The following is a 24440-nucleotide window of genomic DNA, read 5'->3' as shown; positions in this document are numbered from 1 at the left end:
AGAAACCATCAGTTCCTAACATCTCAGAATGAAGTAGGTCAGCAGATCCCTTTCCCAGGAGTTTACAGGGGAGGAAGGACACGGAAGCTGACCCTGACCAGAGCCCCTGAGTCTGACCTGCAGTTGTGCACATATGCACACAAATGCATACATGCATACACACACTCACACGTGCATACACTCACGCACACAACTCACCTTGTGGTGCCGCAGCAGGAAGGGCAGCAGCATGAGCATGCCTCCATCGTGCACAATCCACCAAACGTCGATGCTGCCCTCAGAGAAGCGCTCAGGGTTCCCAGGAAACATGGAAACATTCTTGGTGACCAGCAGGGCTAAATGGCCAGCTGTGGTTTCCCGGACCAGCTCTGAGGGAGGCCAAGGAGAGGGCCAGAGGGGGAAACAGTGACTCTGGTTCTCCCAACACCCAGCAGCAGCCACAAGGGCTCCTGGCAGCCAGCACTCCACCCCACTCCAGCTGGCCTTGGCCATGGGCTGAGTGGTCAGAAAACCAGCATCTACTTGGGCCCCATCATATATTTATTGTTTAGATCTAGGAAAGTCTCTCAACCTCTCTAGGCCTCAGTTTCCCCACCTGTCAAATGGCAATAACACCACCTGCCCTTTCTGATTACTAAGAGCCCATCATGTATGACCACACTGAATTCTCCCAACACCTTGTAACCATGATCTACCTATAAAGGAGACAGAATAGCTTGGAGCTAACAGTGTAGCCTCCGGGCTGGTTCAAAACCTGGCTCCCCACTTTGTGACTTGGAGCAAACTTCTTTTTCATTTACTGTGTAGTTTGCCAGGTTGCCCAGCTCAGACTCCTGAGCTCAAGCTATCCACCTGCCTTGGCTTCCCAAAGTGCTGGGATTACAGGCATGAGCCACTGAACCCAGCCGGAGCAAACTTCTTAATCTCTCTGTGCCTCAGTTTCACACCAAAAAAAGATGGAGATAACAATGCGTAGCCCTCCTAGGACTGATGAGAGAATCAGAGAAAGCCTTAACTTGCTGGCACACAGAACTCATTCTAGAAACGTTAGTTATTATATATACTATTACCTACGATTACCAAGAAATCTGATCTCAGAGGGAGTGAGTCACGTGTGCAGTCACACAGCGAGGAAGGACCAGAGCTGAGATGTGGGCCTAGCCTCTGTGACTTCAGAGCTGTAGCTCTTCCCACTGCCCTGCACTGTGTTCCTCCCAGGGCCTGTGAGCGCTGCAGGAGCCAAGACTGTCTCGTTCACAGCGGAGTCCCCAGCGCCCAGCACAGTGGCTGGCACGTGGCCAGCCTTGACTGCTGTCACCTGCATATGCTGAATCCACACTTGGCACACGGTGCTTGGGAAACCCCTCAGGCCCAAAGGAACGGAAATCCAGTTCCACCCCTCTACAGCCCCCAGCCCCACCCCTCTTCCGTCCCCAGCCCCCAACAGCGTTACCAATGAAGTTCCTCCACGTCTGATGATCTTCCTTCTGGCGCCAGTTGCGGGGCCATCCAACAAGCACAGTGTTGTGCTGCAGCCCCCCGAGGCCCCCGGACTGGATCAGATGGGACACGCCATCACGCAGGTTGGAGGAGATCACCACCTGGCAGAAGCCCTTCACCTTCTCTGCCTCCATCAGGCGCCTGATAGACTAGGGGAGGGGGAAAAGACAAGGACCGGCCTCAGGCCTCCCTGGCCCTGGCTGGGCCCATTGTAGCCTCCTTCCCTCCCATCTCTCCCCTCCTTTCATCCCAGTCTTCCTGAAGCTCAGCTCTGATCACGTCAGTCTCTGGCTCCAGAATGGCACGTGGCTCCCCATCATCTCTGTGCCCCATTCCTTCTTGATCAATCAAGGCTCTTCATGATCTGACCACACTTTCTGCCACCCTGCCACTGCTCATACAGCTCCCCCGCCCGACATGCTCTCCACCATCACCCTGACACACGCCCCTGCCAAGTTGTACGTGACACCCTGTCTGGCCCAGCTCAAATGTCGCCGTCTTCAGATACCACCCCCACCCAGACCAGAATTAAACTGGGCTTCTCTGCACAGCCAGACAATTTGTTTCAACAATCTTTCTAAGTAGCATAATAAGTATTTTAAGGGCACCCCATTTAAACTGTACTGTGAGGGAAATAGTCTTATTACTCCCATTTTACAGATGAGGAAACTGAGGCTTGGAGAAATGAAGACTTGTTTAAGGACACACAGCTAATGTTACTGTGAGGATTCAAGCCAGGGAAGTCTGACTCCAACCCCCACACTCTTAACCACCACCCCTAAGTCAAACAGATAGAAGTTCAACTCCTATCTCTGCCACCTCCTGGCTGTGTGACCTTGGGTGAGTCACCTAACCACCCAAGGGGTCAGGACAGACTACCTCGTTTAGGAATAGGGAGAACCACATGTCATCATGCACATAGGGCTTAGTTAGTATCCTGCCTGAGGAATCGAAAACACTCAACACATTGTACGACCCTGATGTTATTAACTCTAACAGCATTTATCGACATCTGGTGGGTCTGAGAGCCTCTGTGTATGCTCTGCCTTCCCCACCAGCCTGTGAGCACCTCGAGGGCTGGGACTTGGTCTTGAACATCTCCATCTCCCCTGTGCCTCGCCCAATGCCTGGTGCACTGCACATTCTCAGCCACCGCATGTTGAATGGAACTGACCAGTCAAGGCCTCCAGCTCTGGGCCCTGACAGATTAGTGTGAACAGCCCAGTGAGGCAGAAGCAGCGACTGTCACAAGCCATCAGGGGTGCCCCTCCCCATCTCACCTCTGCTCCTTCGGGCCTCTTTTTCTCTCTCCACTGCTAGCCACAGCCCTGATGGGAGAAAGGCCTGACCCTCAGACAGAACCTACTTCCTCTACTACCCTTGGGATCCAATCACGTCTTCGTGTGCTTAAGGCAGACACTGGCCACCACAGCCCACATTGGTTCTGTAGGCTGCTCTGTAAGCATGGACTAGTGGGTGGAACCAAGAGCAGGTGACACAGAGCAGGGGCCTGAGTTCACATCCTGATGTTGCTTCCCACCAGCTTTCTGACTTTCAGCAAGCAGCTTTCCCTCTCTGGGTCTCAGTTTCTTCCTGTATCAAATGTGGATACTCACCTTGTCAACCCCAGACTATAGGGATCAAGAGTCCACAGCTGGGAAATCACCTTGAAAGATTTATACTTTGGCAGGAAGGAGTCTAGAGTAGGAGTTCAAGGAGTCCTAATTTGAATCTTCGTTTTCTGCCCTTAGACACATGACCTGACTTGTCTAAGCCTTAGTTTCCTTATCCATAAAATGGGCCCTTCTGCCTCTGATGGTCTTTCATCCTGTGAGTTGAATTCTAAAGAACTCACTGTCTAGGCCCTTAGGCTCTTCCTCTAAGGAAAAGAAAAGAAATGCCTGCACTTCCTTTGATCCTGAAGGTGATGAGGAAGGAAAGTACAAAAGGATAGAGACTGTCTTCCTAAGTGTCCTGACCTTTTCCCAAGCCCAACCAGGGCCTCTGCTCACCTCTTCTGCCCGCTGGGCCTGTGGATGATTTTCCAGAAAGGTACCCTCAAGGACAGAGCCCACGATGGTCAGGCCCTTCCCTGCCTTCAGCTGGGAGGTCAGTGAGAGCAGCTGGGGGTGCACCACATTCTGGTCTTGGTCCACACGCACCAGCACCAGCAGCTGTGGCCTGAAGAGTGTGCAGAGTAACATGATCCACATACCATGTAACCAACCATCCACACACCATACACCCATCACCAGGTCATCTAACCATCTCTCCTCTATAACCGTCTATCCCATCCACCTATACCCCTCACCACCCATCCATTCATCTACCCATCAGCCCATTTCTCCATTCACCTCACTCACCTATCTACCCATTCAACCACCCACCCACCTATTTTATCCTTCAGTCATCCACTCATATGCATATTTCTTTACTGATACATGCATTATTCATTCAATTATCCACACATCTACCTACCTATCATCCATTCCTACATCCATCGATTCACGCTTTTGCCCGCCCACGTGTACATAAACTTATCCATCTACCCATCTATTTATGCATCCCTTTCCTTAGTCATTTAGCCTTCTTATTCCTCCAACCACCTATCAACTTCGTAGCATTCTCTAAGCACCTACTCTGGGCTAGACCATGTGCTGAGCATTTGGGAATTCACAGACAAATAATACAGAGCCCCAGGTTCTGGGAGCCCAGTTTAGTCAACTTGGCTCAGCCAAGACAAGTCAACAATGCCCTAACCTAAGTCAGGGTTTCAGGCTCTACTCTTGGCAAGGTGAAACACAAGGAGATGAATGAGGGGTTGGGCATGCAGCACCCAGGGCTAAGAGGTGGGGTGTGAGGATTCCATCTCCAGGTCTGCCTTCTGTGACCTGTGAGATCCTCTCTGACCTCCAATTTCCCCCTTTTTTTTTTTTGAGACAGGGTCTCACTCTGTCACCCAGGCTGGAGTGCAGTGGTACAATCTCTGCTCACTATAACCTCTGCCTGCTGGGTTCAAGCTATTCTGCCTCAGTATCCTGAGTAGCTGGGACTACAGGTGCATGCCACCATGCCTGGCTAATTTTTGTATTTTTAGCACAGATGGGGTCTCGCCATGTTGTCCAGGCTTGTCTCAAACTCCTGGCCTCAAGTGATCCACCTGCCTCAGCCTCCCAAACTGTTGGTTACAGGCATGAGCCACCGCGCTCGGCATCCCTGATTTTCACGTGAATAAAATGGATGAATTGTCATTAATCTAGAGATGCCTAAGAGCCCCTATAACTCTCAAAGGGAACGATTCCACCTGTCTCAGAGCAAATGCTACATGATCTGATGTTTGTCTGTCCCCGTGTGTGTCTTCTTCACAAAACTGTGAGCTTCCTACATCCCCAGAGACTAGAAGGGGACTTGCCATACATCAGGCATTCACGTTTTATGAAAAAATGATGGAAATGATGAAATGAATGAATGGATGACTGCTCAGGAGGCTAGCACGGTGGGGTATGTGGACATTTACATACCCACATAAATGTCTGGAACTCAGCTCAGCCTCAGTGTTTCAGGTGGGAAGGAATCAGACAAGGCTGGGCTTTTAGGGCACGACTCAGCAAAACAAAGCAAGCAGGATAAGTCAGGCCCTGCTCCCTTCCCCCTATCTCTTGAGCCTTGCACTCATGCACACACACTCTTATGCACACGCGTGCCCTCACCACTCACCTCCAGTTCTTGGTGTGTGGGGGCCCTTCCTCCAGGCGTAAGAGGGCATAGCGAGCCGCACTGAGAGACAGACCTCGTATCCCATCGCCCCACTCCTTCTCTGCCCTGGGAGCCGGGAAGTGGATCACATGAGAGCAGAAAGCCAGGAGGGGGCAGGGAGAACCATCTACACTGCACCAGCTACCCCAGGGCAAAGCCATCTCTCAGGCTCAGAAAGGACATGTGTATCACTCCTGCCAACAGACTCAACCAAGCCTTGGCTAAGTTTCCTTGGAAAATCACTTCTAAATCCATTCTCTCACCATTCCTGTCCATTTCTCAAAGCCTCTGCCCCCACCCCCCATCTTCCAATGTCACCCCATATCACCCTCTCCCTCTACTCCAGCCCCATCCTCTCCCACTCCCTGCTTCATCTCACCCCCACCACCCCAATCCCTCATGACCCCTTCCCTCTCCTTCCCACCACCCTTCAGCCTTCCCCAGCCACCCCAACCTCCACTCCCCACACTCACCCACGGTACTCAATGTACTTGTAGATGAGTCCAGCAATGAGCATGGCTACCAGTGCATAATACCAGGAGCAGATGAACATGAGGGCCAGGCAGAGGCTCATGCCCAGGAAGGAGAGGGTCCTAGACAAGGTGGGGAGACCCAGCCTCTGAGCCCCAGCAGGGCTGTTGCTGAAGCTGGGACTTAGAAAGCAAGAGGGAGATGGGGCAGGGCATGGGCAAGACCTGGGAGGTGACAGCCCGGTCTAGGGGAACTCACACCATCATCCCCATGAGGACTACGGGGATATGGGATCTTCTGGGTGAAGGAGAAGCCACAGACAGGGCACTACCCAATGCCCTGCCCAACTCCTGACACCCCACACCACCCTGTCCCTGTTCCTCAGACCCTGCCAGACAGGCCTGGCCAGGTGCATTCTGAGGCCAGGGTCTCAGAGGAGTGGAAACGGGTCCTCCCAGGAGAAGGCCACCAGCAAATCCGGAGCATCCAGACAGGAGTGGGCAGCCCTGGTTCTAGCCCAGTTGTGTCACAGTCTTGCTGGGGGACCTTGGGCCGGTCCCTTGCCCTCTTTGGGCCTCAGTTTCCTTTTGTAGGACAAGCATGATCATTTCTGCTCCGTCTGCCCCCGAGGGCCTATTGTGAGGATGAAGAGCCATAGAGGAAAATGATGAGAGAACTGCAGCCTCTGTGCAATGAGCATCTGCCATGTACTGTAGTCCTCACAAGAACCCACAGGAAGGTGCAGCTATCATGCCCATTTCGCAGCTGAGGAAACTGAGGTTCTGAGAAGCTACATCATCAGCCCAAGGTCTCACAGCTAGGAAGTGCAGAGTCATGATTTGAACTCTGGCCAGCTGACTTCCAGCCTCCCTGCTACATTGTGAGCTATTGGGCATCACGGACAGGAGAGAGATTCCAGCTGAGACCGCTTATGATGCTGCTATGTTATTATTTATGATTGTTAGGAGACCCTCTCCGGGACTTTCCTCATGTGAGTTGGTCAACAAAAGCTGGAGAAAAAAGGATGTCCTCTTCAGGTTTGGGGTCCTTAGACCCAGAGGGGATGGACTGGAGTAAGGTGAGGATTGGAGTGGAGGTGAGCAAGTGGCTCAGTGGAAGTGTGGGGACAGAGCACCCACCAGTGGTAATATCGAAAGCGTGGCCTCCAGTTGGGTGTCCTCAGCAGCGTCTGCACTGCACAGGCCAGATTCACAAACATGTAGCACATCAGGAAGAACCTGGAACACAGGAAGGCCCCAGGGGAGACAGAGATGCAAAGGGAGGCAGAAACAGAAACAGCAGCATGGGCAGAGAAAGGGGGAAAGGGGACAAGAAGTCAGGAGGTGGCCAGATCATGCTGTGGTGCTTAGGAAGGGGTTTCAAGCCAAATACCCTTACAGCACACCCTAATAACACGTGTGGATGAATCTCTCTATAACAAACGATGGGCTTCTATGACCAATGGGGAACTTCCTGGGGTTGTTAAAGTGTCTGGGTGGGTTGTCGCAGGTAACGGCTGCAGGATTCAGATAGAGAAACACCCTGAACCAGGGGGGAGGGCAAGAAGTCAGGCACGCACATAGAGAGGATGGGGGCCACCTCGTCGAGGGATGCAATGAGGATGCCAATCTCGCAGATGCAGGCAGTCAGGAGCAGGGCCCAGGTTGGCTCTCCATTGGCCTTGCCATGGCCAAAGACCTGGGGAAAGAGCAATCATCATGGGACTGAGACCTCAAGGATTTCTCAGCCCTCTCCCCTAGCCTTGGGAACCAGTGGAGTAGAGGCAGGAATCCTATCACCAAAGAGGAGGTAGGGAGAGGATGCATTTCTCTTCCTCCAGGAGAATGCAAATGGATAACAGGCTTTCGCTGCATCTTGCCCACCCTGACATCGGCACCCCAGTGCCATGAAGTTCAAATGATCCCTAGAGGGGGAAAGCAGCTGCAGAGGACCAGATGGGAGAGGAGCTGTCAGGAAGCCAGCAAGCCACCACGACCCTGTGCTCCATCCGTCTTTTTTTTTAGCACCATGGTGAAAGCTACCCTTTTCTTGCCCTTTGACTGCCTCCCCAGGTCTCCGACCAACCACAGTGCCAAAACAGGGCCATTTATTTTTTCCCCAAGAGCAGACAGTGCTCCAAGGGATGCACTGACCATGGGCCAAATCCCAAGAAAGACACACTTATCCTTCCATCTGGGTGAAGGAGAAGCCACAGACAGGGCACCACCCAATGCCCTGCCCAACTCCTGACACCCCACACCACGCTGTCCCTGTGCCTCAGACCCTGCCAGACAGGCCTGGCCAGTGCAGTACAGAGCAGAAGTGGCCCAGGAGGTAGTCTAAGGCTGGTTATAGCCCTGGGTCACTGTGTGGTCTCTCTGGGCAGGGGCCTGGCTGGTCTACTGAGAGTGGGCTGTTCTTCTCCCACACTGACCTGCAGGAAGGGCACAATGCCATCCCTCGAGATGGCCTGCAGCAGGCGTGGGGCCCCCGTGAGGCTCTGCAGCCCAGCCCCACAGGTGGAGAAGAAGGATCCGATGACAATTACCCATGGAGATGGCCAGGCCAGAGTGCCCACCACCAGGTTGCCATTCACAGCTTCGCCAAACCTGGAATGATGTGGACAGGAGATGCCAGGTGAGCAGTGCTGCCTGGATTTCCAGGGCAGGTCTCCATACCAACTACAGAACCAACTGTGTGCCTGCCACAGGACTAAGTTCTGTAAGGGTGACAGGGGAGGCAGAGCCCCAAATGTTCCATTGTTTTTTCCTTGATAAAATAATTCTGTAATTTCCTGATACTGAAAACCAGGCCTCTAGGCCTGGCTCCAGCATAGGTCCCAGCCCCACATCCCCCACTGCACTCCCTTACAGAAGCCTGGTGGTACCAGTGGAAAGTGATTCTGAGAGGACCTCCTACACCACCCGGCCAGTTGTGTGTGCTCATGCCCTTCAGACGTGAGTGCTCTGGGACACTGAGCACTCACAGCTGCAGGCATGCGCACACATTTCTCCCCTCCACCCTGGCTCCCCATTGCCTGGAATGCCCTTCCTCCAAGCTGCCTAGTCTCTGCTCAACCTTAAAAGCAGGAAGGATAAGTGAGATAAAGTGTATAAGACACTTCTAGCCTCCCCTCCTCTGAGAAGACTTCCCTGGGAAGACCCCTAAGGACTGGACTGAAGCCCCCGGGCTTTCCTGTATGGCCATCCCCACCGACTGCACTTAAAGTCTGTTGGCCAGTATAGACCCACCCAAAAGAGCTCCTTCAGTACAAAAACCATGTGTTATTTATCTGTGCTGCCTCCAGAATCTCGAAGGGAACACAGATAAATACCACTCCTGTCTGTGTGACCAACACATGGACATTCAGTAAATGTTAGACACACTATTGAATTAATCCGTTTTAAAGAAAAGGAAAGTATCATTATCCTAAAGGAAATGAGACACCATCCAAGCTTCTCAAACTGGAGTGACAGAAGGAAGATGAAATATAAGAAGATGACTTTGCCAGCAATCCCCGTGGCCTCCCTCCCACAGGCCCCTCACACAGGTCCCAGCACCTCCTGATGGGTCTGTTTCCCAGAACTCAGCCTTCTATACCCACCCCTCCCCCAGAATAGGATCAACCCCAATTATCTTACTTGTCCCGCAGGACGACCCCCTCAATGCAGGCCCCAAACAGAACAACGGAGCTGATGTCTGCAGCAGAGGATAAAGGAGAATCCCCACGGTTCAGTCCTCCCCCTCCCCACCCCTCCTGCACCAGCAGGTAAGGCAGCAAGTTCAGCTGCCCTCCCTCTTGCCCTCCCCCGAGGGTGGTCCCAGCACAGCTGTGCAGGATACAGACAGCAGAGGTGGTGGCGATGGCCAGGATGGTGCCAGTGGGGATTGACTTCTGGGCATCCCTCAGGTCCCCAGAGCGGTTAGAACCAGCCATGATCCCTGCAAAACAGAAGTGCAGCTAGGACTCAAGCCAGGGCCACAGGAGACCAGACAGATGAGAAAAAAGGGCACCACCCTCAGGGTCAGTGAGTCTGGGATCTAGTCCTAACATACTGGCTTGTGTGAGACCTTGGACATGTTACTTAGCTTCTCCTGGCCTTAATTCCCTCATCTCTCCAATGGGAAGTGAAATGTTGGGGTTGCTTTCATGATGGGGTTTTTGGACTAAGAAATTCCCAACATCATCATCGACTCTCTCTTCCCCATCCACTCACAGGCAGAGTCTTCCCTCTCTGAGCTGCCCTTCACCTGTGACTGAGGGGAAGTAGATGCCAACCAGCAGGGTGAAGTAGGAGGTCATATCACTGAAGACATAGGGGTGGTCCATGTCGATAGGAGTGCCATCGGCCAGGCCCACCGAGGTCATCCCACTCCTCTCCACAATCACGCCCTTGGTCAGGTAGGAGCTCCAGAGGTTCTCTGTGGGGAGACAGAATGCTCAGGGGGAGGCCAGCCGTAAGGGGACCAGAGCTCTGGGACCAGGAGATGGGAGGAGGCAAAAAGTCAGGGTCAAGATCAACCCCATCTCACTCTCCCCGGCCTTATCTCTATTTCATTTCCACTGACATTTCCTAAGCTCCTGATTTGGGCCAGGCTATGTACAGAGCTTTCACAGACTAATCAGACCCAGTCACTACCATCAAACAGTCCAATCTAGTGGAGTAAATGAGCAAATAAAGACCCATCTCAGATTGAGTCGATGTGTCCCAAATTGATCTCACCCTCCACCCACCCCAAACCAGCTCCTTTCCTGCATCCCATATTTCAGTAAATGGCATCATCATCAATTCTGACACCCTGCCCTACACTGCTCCCTCTTCCCTTCCCCAACTTCAATACCACCTCCAACTTCTGTCCTTTAACCCCTCCTTAATATTTCTTAAATATGCCCCTTCTCTCCATTCCAAGGTCTCTCCACTGTGGCACTAGTGACCCTCCTGGCCAGATAATTCTTTGCTGTGGAGGACTGCCCTATAGCATTGTAGGATGTTTAGCAGCATCGTGGCCTCTACCTACTAGATGCCAGGTACACCCCTCCAGTTTTGACAACCAAAAACGTCTGCAGACACAGCCAAATGTTTACTGGGTGGCAAAACAGCCCTGGTTGAGAAGCACTGCAGTAATTCCCACAGACATCATTCCATCACTCTCACTCAGAAAACCACCATCTCTCTCTCCTGGACTCATAGCCTCAGCCCCTTCCTGGGCCCCCTGCCTCTCTCCTCTCACCCCTTTAACCCATCCACATTAGCAGCCAGAATGAACATTCAAAAAATGGAGATCTGACCACGTCCCTCCCTTTCCCAAAACCCCCTGGTGGCTCCTCATTGCCTTCAGAATGTGGTCCCAACTCTCCAAAATGGCTTCCAAGGCCTGCCATGATCTGGCTCATGCCAGCCTCTCCTACATCGCTTCTTTCTCCACCTTATTTTGCTCTTTATGCCCCAGTCATACCAAATTACTTGCGATTGGAAAGACACAATAAACTCTTCTGCCTCTGCCTGCTTTTAGGCAAGCTGTTCTTCTGGTTGCAATTTCCTTACTCCTCTCATAGAACTGAAGATCTTTCATTTGTCCTTCAAAACCCTCCTCAGGTGAGTCAGGAAGCCTATTGCCATCTTATACACATGAACTCTCCCTCCCCTGGGCATTCTCTGTGCATTGAATGCACATCTACATATGGCATAATGTATTTGCTATTACATCTATTTCTGCCATTAGTCTCCTTGAGGCCAGGAACTGTGACTTATTTATTTTGTGTTCCTAGCACTCAGCACAATGCTGGGCACTCTGTAGGTGCTCAGTGACCACTTGTTACATTGATGACTTCTTTTCCTACTAGCGGTGAGATACTTGTCTCCTTTTCACCTTACTCCTCCCTGATGCCAAGGACGGAATGTAACTCAGAGTAGGTGCTCAATTAAAGCGGATTGAATTTAGCTGAATCCCAAGGAGGGCCCCTTAATCCTGACCGCTTAACCTACAATCCCTGCAGCGTTCCCTGGATGCCAGCCCTCGTCCCTCCGCAGACCTTTGATGAGGCCACTGGCAGCACCAGGGATGCCCTGGATCTCCGTGACATTGTTTCGGGTGAAGTATTCATCACATGTGGCGTTGAGGAAGCGAGAGGAGCAGAAAAGGCCCCACAGCCGTGTGGTCACCGTCTCATTTCCTTCCCAAGCCAGCTTGGCACAGACATCAAAGCCATGGCGAGACAGCGTGCGGTTACCCAGGAGGCAGATCCTAGGGAGAGAAACAAGGGAGGAAGGTGGGGAGCCACATAACCTTGCCCTCGCTGCACAATACAGCCACCGGGAGACCTTTTAAACACACGGACGCCAGGTCCCCATATCCAGAGTTCCTCGTTTAATTTAAATGAAGCCTGGCTATTGGCTTTTTTTTTTTTTCTTAAGCTCCCCCAAGTGATTCTAATAAGCAGCCAAGGCGGAGAAGCACCGCATTAGTGCAATGCTGTGTTTCAGGACCGTGGACAGCGGTCTCGGGGGGCGCCCTCCACCTCTGAGCAGTGGATGGAGTGGACTTGGATCTGAGTCCCTGGACCCTCTAGACTTCTGTGTCTTTTCCCATCCTGGAGGAGTTGTCCAACACTAGGAGATTGTCCCATTCCAGGAGGTTGTCCCCACCCAGGAAAGGTTTCCCTACCACAGACAGCATTCATTGCTTTGGAACTTATTCCCACTTAATTCTTCCTAAGTCCACCCTACCAGCAAGAAGTTCACTCTTACAAGGTAAATTGTTCCCTCCTCCAGAAAAGTTACCTCACTCTGAAGACATTGCCCCCAAACCAAGAGAGATTTTCCCTCCCAAGGGAAGCTACTCCCAACCCACACCACTCTGAGATTCTGAGGGGCAGGGAGGGCGAGTTTGGCAGAGACTCTGAAACAGGGCCAGGGAGGTAGGAGGACGATTCCTTGGGCTCAGAGCAGCAGCACTCACGGGAAGTTGGGTGGGTCGAAGGCAGACTTGATGACCCCAGCATAGATGGCCAGGATGGAGAGGATGACACAACCCAGGAAGACAAGGGCAAACTTGTTGACATACTTGACACCCACAAACACCACAGTGGCCATGCAGGTGAGCACACAGGTGCCGTAAACACGCATGTTGTTCAGCATGGCTGCTGCCTCCCCACTGGCATCTTCTGCCTTGAAGATGGCCATGGCTGGGAAGAGGTAAGCCTGTGTGAAAGGGGCAGGAAAAACAGAGACCTAAGTCAGCAGCCCTTTGCACTACAGGCAGCACTTTAGGAAAAAAGATGCTCATCACAGCACAGTCACAGTGGTACCAGACTGGAAAAGACATCCAGTAATAGGAGAATCGCTAAAGAAGGCATGGCCTGTCCTGCAAGGACTATGATGCAGCCATTTTAAAATGACATTATAAGGCCAGGCATGGTGGCTCACACCTGTGATCCCAGTGTTTTGAGAGGCCAAGGCGGGAGGATCACTTGAAGCCAGGATTTCAATACCAGCCTAGGCAACATAACGTGACCCCATCTCAAAAACAAATTAAAATACATTTTTTAAAAAATGACATTGCAAGGATGCTGGAAGCGATTACTTCTGTTATTTTTGTTAATTATAATTCTTAATAATTATTTATCATTTTAATAATTTCTAATAGAAAGGTGGAAATAAATGTTCATCACTAGAGGTTGGGTGAATAAATCATGATATCCCCACAGACTATGGAGCTATTAAAAAAGATGATGTAGTTGGTTTTTTATTGTTGTTGTTGGTTTTTTATTGTGGTGGTGGTTTTTTGTTTTTTGTTTTTTTTTTGAAATAAAGTTTTGTTCTTGTTGCCCAGGCTGGAGTGCAATGGCGCGATCTTGGCTCACTGCAACCTCCACCTCCTGGGTTCAAGTGATTCTCCTGCCTCAGCCTCCCAAGTAGCTGGGATTAGAGGTGCCCATCACCACCCCTGGCTAATTTTTGTATTTTTAGTAGAGACGGGGTTTCACCGTATCAGTCAGACTGGTCTCGAACTCCTGACCTCAGGTGATCCAACTGCCTCGGCCTCCCAAAGTTCTGGGATTACAGGCATGAGCCACTGTGCCCGGCCAGATGACATAGATTTATATGGACTGACTTTAAAAGCTATCCATGGTACATTAGGTGAACACAATCAGGTTTTTGAAAAAGAATATGTCTCATTATCTCATTTTTATAAATGTGTATGTGAAGATATATACATATATTAGTATACGTCTGTATGTGTTTTCATAAGTACATCAAAATGTTGTCAGTAGTTTTCCCTGAATCATAAAAAATGTGAATAATCTATTCTTTGTGCACATCTGTATTTTCTAAAATTCCCATGCTAAATATTAACGTTTACATTCTTCCAAGAGTTATTTTCACTGTAAATAATATATACAAAGAGAATATGAGTTGCTTAGGTATAGGGTTATATTTTACATAGACAGAATACAATACCACATAGAAAAACAAAAACTAGAAGGCAATACACCAAAATGTTAATGGTTATTTTCTTTGGGTGACTTATTTCCTTCTTTACATTTTTTCATGACTTGGATATTCCCCCAATTTTCTGCAATAGGCAGAATTGTATTTACAACAATTTTCAAATATTTTAATTTTTAAAAGTCATGGAGGTCTATTCTCCCTCATCATTTGCCTCCTCAGGCCTTTCATGCCCCATCCATCCTCCCTGTCCTGCCCTCTTCCATCCTGCCGCGACACTAATTGCTGTGACACCTTCTAGTTCTAGGTTTCCAAGGCAGTGTGGTATAGAGGACACGTAAATGTATCAAGAAGTAGGCGTTTGGTGAATATTTGGTTTTTTAGAGAGAATGGGAAGAATTCAGTTACAATGCTGTTTGTGACATGTAATCTCATTTTTTGTGAGTCTGGACCTACCATATGTTAACTATTGTAAGATTATAAGTGAATTTTATTTTCTTCTCTACCCTTATCATTTTCATCAATGAAGCTGCATCACTTGTGTAAGGCTCTGGAAGTTAGAAAGACCAAGGTTCATATTCCTTCCATTCATTCCTTAAACTCTGAGCCTCGCTTTCCTCATCTGTAAAATGGCCACCTTTTAGCCAGGTGCAGTGGCTCACGCCTGTCATCCCAACACCTTGGGAGGCTGAGGTGGGAGGATCATTTTAAACTCAGGAGTTTGAGACCAGCCTGAGCAACATAGTGAGACCCCTATCTACAAAAAAATACAAAAATTAGCTGGGCATGGTGGTGCTTACCAGCTACTTGGGAGGCTGAACTGGGGGGGGGGGATCATTTGAACCTGGGAAGTCGAGGCTGCCAGTGATTGCACCACTGCCCTCCAGCCTGGGCAACAGAGTGAGACTCTGTCTCAAAAGAAATAAAAAATAAAATAAAATAAAATGGCCACCTTTAACTCATGAGAGAGTCATGACGATAAAATAAAATGATATACTTCAAGCCTTGGGGCCTGCACAGAGTAGGGGCTTGGGACATGTCAGCTCTACTTCCTATCCACCAGGGACACCTCATCAGCACCCATGCCCTACAGGAAGGGGATGAAGGATGGAGACCTAAGTCACCAGTCCTGACTTCAAGCACTGCCCAGCAACCTGGTTTCTCTCCATCAGTCACTATTCCCAACAGATCTCTTTACAAGGGTCCCTCCCCTGGTTCTTCTCTTTTGCAATCCAATAGCCACCAGCCATCTACCATTAACATCATAGAGTACCTAGCACAGTCCGTGGCCCGTGGGAGGCAATCACACAATGGTAGCTGCTGCATAACATTACTGTTATTATTTCTACCATATTTTAACTCATCAACCCACCTCTGCCACCTATCTGAGAGCTGAGTGACCTTGAGGAAGTTATCTCACCTCTCTGAGCTTCTCATTTGTAAAATGGGCATCATAATACTTAAACCTCATAAGGATACAAGAGAATGGCTGGGAAGCACTTGGAAGGATGCTGAGAGCTCAGTGGGGGCCTGATAAACGACAGCTGTGTATGTTACATAATTATTGTATCTTGTCTCCCCAGCTAGACTGTGAACTCTTTAGAAACAGAACCACATCTGACTTTGGCCTTACTGAACCACATCTTTGGCCTCACTGAATGGCCTGGCCTATAGGAGGTGTCCAGGGAGCACTGATTAACTGACTGACAGCCTGGGGTTCCACACCTCCTCCTCAGCCCCTCTTACCAGCAGGATTTCGATGGTGCCCAGGATGTACATGGCTCCAGCAAAGGTAGTGCCCAGGTAGAAGCAGAGGCCCACGGCGCCCCCAAACTCTGGGCCCAGAGACCTGGAAATCATGTAGTAGGAGCCACCAGCTGCAGGGAGAATCTGGTATCAGCGAGAGGGTCAGGGGCACCGGGCTGCCGTAAGGGGTGAGGGGTGTTCAGTGACAGAGGCAGAAGGGGGTTGCTCCAGGCCTCACAGGCTTATGGGCTGCAGCCCTAGAAAGGGGACTGGTGAGAGACCCAAGCAACCACTCTGCATGGATTTTGCAGCACTAATTACCATGTTGCTAATTACCCCTTTAAGGAGGTCATGGTTCAGAAAATCGGATGGTGGAGAGGAGGGTCTCAGGATGAGTGGCGGGAGGGCTGCCCTATTCAACACCGAGAGCTGCCTCCTCCTCTGCCCCCAATAGGGCTGAAAACAGATACAGCCCAGCCCCCTAGTCTATAATATTACCTCTCTTGGGCCTTGATGTCCCCCAAAGCCCAGGGCACTATCCCTCCTTCCACCCAGCCATCCTCCCTCCCCACAAAGCCCCAGTCACCTACCAGGCACAACACCATTCGTTGCAATTGCACTCATGGAGATGGCCGTGAGCATCGTCTGTGAGGAAAGAGATCATCAGAGCGGTGGCTGGGGTAGGGGCCGCAGTGGCCTGGGTGGGGGCCAAGCCTTATACCCCATAAACACCAGCCAAACCCACAGGTTCTCTTCCGCTGAGCTGCTCCCTGGGCCTGTTCCAACTTCTACTCCTGCCAAGTCCTTCTTCTCAAGAAAACCTCTTATTCACCATGCGAATGGAAGGAGCCCAAGCAAGGCACAGCATCAGAGAGCTCTGGAAATCCCAGCCTGGTCTCGGACCAGCTGCCTGACCTGAGACAACTCACTTCACTTCTCCAAGCCTCAGTTTCTCCATCTATAGAATAGGAGTAACAGCTCCGACACTGCGTACCTCACATGCAGAGCTGTCTCAAGGTTATGTATGAGGACACGTAAATGTATCAAGAAGTAGGTGTTTGGCGAATATTTGATTTTTTAGAGAGAATGGGGAGAATTTGGTTACAATGCTGTTTGTGACACGTAATCTCATTTTTGTGAGTCTGGACCTGCCAAAATGTTAACTACTGTAAGATTATAGGTGAATTTTATTTTCTTCCCTACCCTTATCATTTCCATCAATGAGCTGCATCACTTGTGTAATTACACACAGAGAGATCCAGGTGAAACCTGGTTAACGGCCATCAAGGACAAGCCTGTGAGATGCAGGAAGGACCAGTCAGGCCTAATTTACTCTCAAAGATCATAAGCAGTGGTTCCTATAAAAAGCTCAGGTCTCATGCTTCCATCCTCCCACCTCCCACCCCCAGGCCTCTGCCAAGCCCCAGCTGTCAGGGGGTGGTGAGGGGAGGGGTGTCACTCACACAGGAGCAGCAGATGAACACCATGCAGAAGGACTCCATGATGCCTGCAATGCCCACCACCCAGGTGAGCCGCAGGAAGAGGATGACGCCAAAGATGTTCTGCAGGCACGGCAGGTACACGCCCATGAAGGTGCCCATGCGTGGGGCCTGCCAGGGAGGCCAGCATCAGTCTCTGCAGTCCTCATCATTACCAACACCCCAGGTGTGCTCCTCCTCCATGTTTCTCTGCCCCCACCTTCCTCTTCTCTCTATCCTCAACCCTTCATCCCTCTTCTTTCTGATTTGTATCCCCTTTCCCTCCCTCCATTCAAATCCATTTTCCTCCCCCATCCTTCCCCACCCCCCATCCGTCCCTTTTCTTCCATTTCTCATCCCCCGAGGCCCTCACCTGCACCGGCTTCTTTTTTCCACCCTCATTGTTTTCTGCCTCTTCATGCTCCCTACTTCCCTGGGGCAGGTTGGTGTAGTTGGCCAGGCCACTGAGCAAGGAGGACACCATAGGGCTGGTGTCCATCTCCTCCTATGGAGGGAGGGTGTCAGTGCTAGGAGGCTGGGGGAGCAAGTGGAGTGAGCTGAGTGGTGAGGGGCAGAGGAAGAGATGGGGACGAGGAGCACGAAACGATTCAGGTTGGGATGAGATGGGAAAGGAGGAGGAACAGGTGAGGAGAACAGGGGTAAGAATGGTAGGATGAGGAGAGGAGGGCAGGGAGCAGAGGGAGTAAATCCCAGGAGGGAGAAGGAGGGATGGGGAGGCTCAAGAAAGAAGGTGGACTCAAGGGAGGGGTGGAGACGAGGGTATTGCTCCCTAGGGAGGGAGGGAGAGAGCAGCTGGTGAATCAGGATAATGAGTTGCAGGTGGGGGCCCAACAGCCCTAGCAGCCTACCTCAAACAAGGCCATGTTCTTGCCATCATACTCCTTTCCCTTCTCTGCGTCGGTGCTGTTGATGAAGGGACTGCTTTCCTTGGGGTTGCCATCACCTGAGAAGGGAGAGGGGTCAGGGATCTGGCACCAATCAGTTGTTGTCCAACCACCTGGGCATACAGTGGTGTAGCCGCAGTAGCCCTCTGAATCTCAGTTCGCGCATTGGGAAAATGGGGCTAATACCACCTTCCTTGCAGGGTTGCAGTTGACAGCATGTATACAGAGCCTAATGCACTAGCTGGTATGCACTGCATATTAACAGATGTGTGAGTGCTTCCTTGCTCTTGGGGGTCCTATTCCGTTTACCAGGACACCCCAAGACTCTCCAGAGTTTCCTTCTTAACTACAGCTGGGCTCATACCGGTGTTTGGGGTGGAGGCATGTTCTTTCCCACTGGAGAAGGTCTGCCTTCCAGGAGCACCGCAGATCAAGGCCCCAAGGATGTGCCACTTCTTGAAGAAGTGACCCCCTCTGACATCTCCTAGGCCCTTTATTCATCTTCATTCACAATGTGTTTACCAAGTGTCTACCATGTGCCAATACAGGCATGGGGGAAGCAGGGTAAGACACAGAAGACATCATCCTTGTTCTCAGGAGAGCAACCCAAGTGCAGGGAGACAAACCAGTAGCCAGGAATTTCCAATCTGGCATGGTCAATTCTAGGATAGAAGATCAAGGGACTGTGGGACACAGGAGAGGCATCCAGCCCAGCTTGGGAGGTCATGGGAGGCTTCCCAGAGGAAGTGACGTGTCCGCTGAGAGCTGAAGAATGAGTAAGAGCTAGCCTGGGAGGGAGGAAGGGAGGGTGTTCCAGGCAGACAGAATAGCAGAACAGCATGTTCGATGGCCCAGAGGTGACAGTGAATAGAGTGGGTTAGAGGAATGAAGTATGATCTGGCTGGAGTCTGTGGAAGGGGCAGTGAAAAGTGAAAAGGTGAGCCTGGGAAGGGAAGCGCAGGCTGGTCCCTTAAATGATTAGTAGGTCGTGTTCAAGAATGTGGACCTCATCCAGAGGGCAATGGGGAGTCGTTGAAGAGTTTCAGGCCAAAAAAAAATACCATGAATAAACACATGTTTTAGAGCCGTCACTCCGGCTTTTAGGTGAAGAAAACAGAGTACGGTAGTTAGAGACTTTCAGTACCCCAGGTAAGGGCTGATGATGTGCCTGACCAGAGCAATGTAGAGCAACAGACAGAATTATTGGCATATTTCCATGCCAGATGTTTGGGGAGGGGGAGAGGAAGAACCTAGGATAATGTCTGCGGTTTCTAGCATGGGTGAATGGTTGGATGATGGTGCTATTTGATAAATGGGAAGACTAGAAGAGAAGGAGTTTGGAGGTGGGGAAGATGCTGAATTTAGCTGAGGGTGAGGCACTGTAGGGCACTGAAGTGGATACATGCAGAAGCCACCTGGATATACGAATCAGGATACCTGAAGCAAAGAGGCTAGGCAGGAGAAAGAGATGGGGGTAAGCTATGTAAACATGCGTAGAATGTGTGTGAAGCCATGTGCCTAGATGAGATCACTCGAGGAGAAAGTATCTTGGGCACCACGGGGGAAGGTCCCTTCAGAAAGATATAAGAGGCCCCATAAGTACATTTCCTTGGCTTCAGCCATGACCCTTCCTCAATTCCGGGGCTGAATTCCAGCAGTTGACATCTCTCTGGACACTGGAGAAACCCCCCGCTGATCAAATTCCAAGTGAAATTGAGGCCCTAGGCACCTTGATTCTCCTGTCCCCTCGATGGCTGACATCCCTTTCTCCCCATCTCCATCCATCTGCGTCTTCCCCATCCTCCTCTCTACCTCCGGGAAACCTTCCTCAGTCACCCAGCCAGAGCATGGCCTGTCTCTGTTATAAAACCAATCTCTTCCTGACTAAAAATTGGGCCAGGAGGAGTGATGCCTCGCCTGCTCCAAAGAAACCCACCACCCAGTCTTCTGCCACCACCTCCACCCCATCCATCAAGGCAGAAACTCCCGGTTGTCAAATAGGGTTCAATCGTCAGCTCTTTCTTCTCACATATGTGAGTTCCTGGGAATAGCAGACCCACCTCCCAGCACATAATAGGTGCTCAGGAAAAGTCTTTGGAGCTAAGTTCTCCAGGGCTCCCTTCTGGACCCCAGGGTCTCAGAAGAGTTCTCTGGGGCCAGAGAACAGGAGAAACAAGGAAGAGGTCCTTTTAAAATGCTGATAGTATGCCTCCTGTTCTCAGCACATCATGGTGTGGACTAGAGAGACTGAGGGGACCTGAGGTGAAAGGATGTTTCCTAACGGTTAAAAAAGGGGGCTGGAGTTATGGAAACTGACATTCCAGTCCCAGCTTCACTGGCTGTGTCGTCACTTTCAGCAAGTCACAAATTCTCTACGCCTCAGTTTCCTCCTTTGCAAACGGATACTAACCAAGCTTAACTCATAGGGCTGTTGCTAGGATTAAATTAAATCACGCATATTAGGTGTGCCCGCCACGAGTGTGGCTATTGCTATCATTACAATTGCGATTATTATTAACATACTTGGGGCCCACCCAGCCGGGGCTCCCCATCCCACATCTCCAGCCGCATATCCAGCCGCAATATTTTGGGGTCCTGTCTCCTATGGAGCTGGGTCCCTTTCCCCGCAGCATCCCCTTTTAGGGCCAGGACAACCAGACAGGAGAACCCCTCCCCTCTGCCTTTCACACCCCCTCCCAAGCGCCTCCTCCTTCGCGGGGGCGGGTGGCGCTCAGGGGACAGGAATAGGGGCTTCCTGGCCCGAGACCCTGCAACTAGGTGGCCCCGCGCCGGTCTCCATGGCGACCGCGCAGGCCGAGAGCGCAGCGCAGAGCCTAGCCGGCCGCGCGCCCGCAGCCGCTTATGTAACGCGGCGCGCAGCGCGGAGCCAGACTCCAGGCCGGATCCGGGCCAAGAGATGAGGGCAGGGGAGAGGGCGGCTAGGTAGGCTCGTTCTGGGTCCCGCCTTTCCACTAGCTGCCTGGGCGGGACGCCAGGCTCCCGGGACTTGTCAGCCAGGGCTGATTTCGTCCCCTCCCTGAACGCCAGGCGCACTGGTTGAGGGGGATGGGGAATGAGCTTCCGAGTTCTCAAAGGACCAGAACAGCTAAGGGGAAACTCGCCCTGATTCCCGGGAGCCAAGAGTAAGGGTGATGCGGGAGCGCCGAGCGGCGCGCGCGCGAGAGGCAGGGCCAGACTGAGGCTGAGCCCTCCCCGCCCCCGCCCCCTGGGAGCTCTCAACCCGAATCGGCTTTCAATTAAGCTGCGGCGGCCAGAGCTCCCGGGGAGGAAACAGGCGAGCGGCGCAGGCTAAGAAGCCTCCCCGGGGCCTGGGGCTGGGCCTGGGGGAATCCCTAGGCCAGCTCCGAGAGGGAGAGGGGGCGTCAGACCCCAAGGGGAAAGAAGACCGGGACACATCCCTGGGCTCTTCTTTAGTCCAGAAGTGCCCTCTTGCTCGGGCCATCCCCACCTGCCCGAGGTCAGCAACCAGTTCCTTCCCGTACATCCCCAAGAATCTAGAATCAGAGATGTCAGGGGCTCTTGGCCCGATGGTCCTCTCTCAAGCCCAGAAGGTCCTTGGCACCTCCTACCACCATCTCCAAGCACCGCTTGGAGGAGGGGGGACTTCTCTCTCTGGGACCCACAGCACATGACCCAGGTTCTGGCCATTTGAGTTCCAGGTCCTGGACCCTATGTATAGAAAGAAGGTCTCCAGATGGGTCCGCTGCACTCAGTGTCTAGAAACTAACGGAGAGGGGATAGAACTGAAGCGAGTTCCTAGTTCAACTCTTGCCTCACACACACTGATGCCTCTTTTCTAGGCCTCCTGAGCCCCTGTGGAAACCCCAAGGCCTGGTGAAACCTTGGCAGAGAAAGCGGGTGCTGGGAAATGGGACCATACCTGGTGTCTGAGGGAACAGAGAGATGCTCTCCATCTGAGTCCCCCTCTCAGAGTGGAGGCATCTGAAGGGGATCCCGGATGGAAAGATCCGCGTCGGGATGCCTGGAGCTGCCGCAGACTCAACTTTGCCAAACCCCCTCCCCCTCCGGCCAGAAGCCCGCGGGGGAGGGGGCGGATGCTGGATGAGGTGATCCCAGGGTCACTGGGGAGGTGGATGAGCTGGCCAGCTAGGAGTTCTGGCACCTGTATACCACTCAGCCCCCAGGAGGAATGAGGAGTTGCGGGAAGCGGCGGGGGGTGGGAGGGGAGTCAGACAAAGGATCAGGGACCCTGGTGTCCCCAGCCTTTCCAAGCGGCCACTTCGCCCTGAGATCCAGGATCCGGAGGACCTCAGAGTCAAGGTTGCCAATCCCTAGAAGACCCTGCTCTTTCAGCCCTAGGCGCCATCCGCCAGAGGGATCTGCGGGAGTCTAGGCTCATAGGGTCAAGCAGTGCCCAGGGGAACGTTTGAAGGCGCTGAGCGCAGACAGCAGGCGCGGGAGGCGCGCTAGTGCGCAGGGGACGCAGCGCCGCTGGAGAGTGGGGGGTGGGGGTGGCTGACAGCCGTGATGGATGGCTGAGGCCGCTGGGGGGCGGCGGGGGGCCTGGGAGCCTGAGGGGGTGGCTGGCCCCAAGACCTCGGAGCAAGGAAGCCGCGGAGGAGGGCGGGGGAGAGCGGGAGCAGCGAAAGGACTTGTCCCAAGCCCCTCGGCTCCTTGCGAGTCTCCGCACCCACCGCAGCGCGTCCGCAGTGTCCGCGCCGCGGCGCTGAGGAATCAGCCACTGGGACCCCATTTCTAAGGCCTCATTGGGGAAGCTAGCAGAGCTAACTAAAAAGACTCCCCCCCGCCCCGCCCTGGACCGCACCAGGAACTGAGAGGAGGGGGAAAGAGGGAAGAAAGGAGGGTGATCTTGCTTCCCGTCCTGAATAGGAACCCACGGGAAAGCGAGAGAGAGATTCTGCAAAGTAGAGCTGAAAATCTATGGAGGAGGTACGCTTCAGTCTGAGGTCGGACCTTGGGAAGCCTTGGGGGAGGGGTCCCAGATTGCACCAAGTGTTCCCTTAAGGAGACACCACAGCCCGGACGGGGGGCTGTCATATGGCTCCAACCCCCCCTACACACACACACACACACACACACACACACACACGCACACGCACACACACACGCGCACACACACACATACGCACACGCACACACACACACACACACACAGCCACCTCTTCCCCCCATCTTCCAGATGGAAGTCTTAGAACGAGGGACTGCAGCAGACTGCGCCCCCCGGCTCCACGGGTGCCTGCTCTGCGCCAGGACGCCGGGGTCCCCTGTCGGGGAAAGGAGCTCTCCTCCCGCCGTCGAGCTCCACATCAGCCCATTCTAGGTCTTCTATCCCCTTCCCACCGCCTCCTCGGTTTAGCTAACCCAAGTCGGCCCGAAGCCGTGGGCAGCGATAATCCCCCGGCCCGCAGCTCTACCCCCGGGCGCGGCGCATTCCAGCACCTTGGACAGCGCCCGGAGCATTCCAATGGAGCTGAGCTCCAGGCTGCAACTGGCGCCCACCGCCCGGGTCAGTCCCAGCCTCCTCTCTGAAGGAGGTGGCCCCCGCTCCGCCTCTAACCCCAGAGCTGCCTCCTCTCCTCGCTGCCCCCTCCCCCGCCGCCCCCGGACCACAGCTTACCCGGGTTGGCTCCCCCATCGCCGTCCTCGCAGTCCGTCAGGTTGTTTAGCATGGTGGCGGCGCGGCCCCTGGTCCGGGGATGGCTGCGCCGCCTCGCCCGCGCCCCTCTACCCGCCTTCGCCGCTCTCTCGTTCGCTCTAGCTCTCTCTCGCTCTCCTCTCCACGGAGGAAGAAGCTGCAGTGCCCGCCCGCCCGGCGCACACACACTCGCACACGGACACACGCTCACACCCGCGCGCGCCCCCTCTCAGCAGCGGCGCTGCTCACCTCATCCCGTATGCAGGAGGCGTGAGCCACTGGCGGGGTTTTGGGGGGAGAGCGGGAGGGAGACAGAAGAGAAGATGAGGGGCGGGCAGAGCGCGACTAGTGGCCCCCTTGCACGAAAACTGGGGGATTGCGTGGGTGGGATGAAGGGTGTGCTTCGGGGGACAGGGCCTCGCCTCCCTTGAGCAGACGCAGCTCCCCCCACCCACTCTCCGGGCGGGGCCCGGCACGTGGGCAGGTGCCATCCCGC

At 52.8% G+C, this 24440-nt stretch overlaps 1 protein-coding gene across 3 annotated transcripts in view; it reads right to left on the bottom strand.

The window, feature by feature from the left end:
- The window catches only part of SLC12A5 (solute carrier family 12 member 5), a 38611-nt gene that overhangs the window by 6824 nt on the left and 7347 nt on the right, over positions 1 to 24440 (bottom strand). Inside the window, exons 1-19 of one of the 3 annotated variants that reach the window (XM_055373095.1) lie at positions 24194 to 24326; positions 18271 to 18365; positions 17775 to 17906; positions 17387 to 17533; positions 16514 to 16568; positions 15924 to 16054; positions 12688 to 12929; positions 11762 to 11973; positions 9979 to 10149; positions 9571 to 9669; positions 9369 to 9426; positions 8162 to 8336; positions 7307 to 7425; positions 6867 to 6965; positions 5730 to 5849; positions 5218 to 5322; positions 3513 to 3681; positions 1454 to 1649; positions 199 to 368 (exon numbers count right to left, since the gene is read on the bottom strand). In XM_055373095.1, coding sequence (XP_055229070.1) covers positions 199 to 368; positions 1454 to 1649; positions 3513 to 3681; positions 5218 to 5322; positions 5730 to 5849; positions 6867 to 6965; positions 7307 to 7425; positions 8162 to 8336; positions 9369 to 9426; positions 9571 to 9669; positions 9979 to 10149; positions 11762 to 11973; positions 12688 to 12929; positions 15924 to 16054; positions 16514 to 16568; positions 17387 to 17533; positions 17775 to 17906; positions 18271 to 18285 — 2415 coding nt within the window. In that variant the 5' untranslated portion in view covers positions 18286 to 18365; positions 24194 to 24326. The other 2 variants (XM_004062292.5, XM_031004747.2) reach the window with 2 other exon arrangements.

This window comes from Gorilla gorilla, chromosome 21 (genome assembly GCF_029281585.2).
Source record: "Gorilla gorilla gorilla isolate KB3781 chromosome 21, NHGRI_mGorGor1-v2.1_pri, whole genome shotgun sequence".
NCBI lineage: Eukaryota > Metazoa > Chordata > Mammalia > Primates > Hominidae > Gorilla > Gorilla gorilla.
Note: the sequence above shows the minus strand (reverse complement) of the source record. Positions and strands in the feature narration are given on the sequence as shown.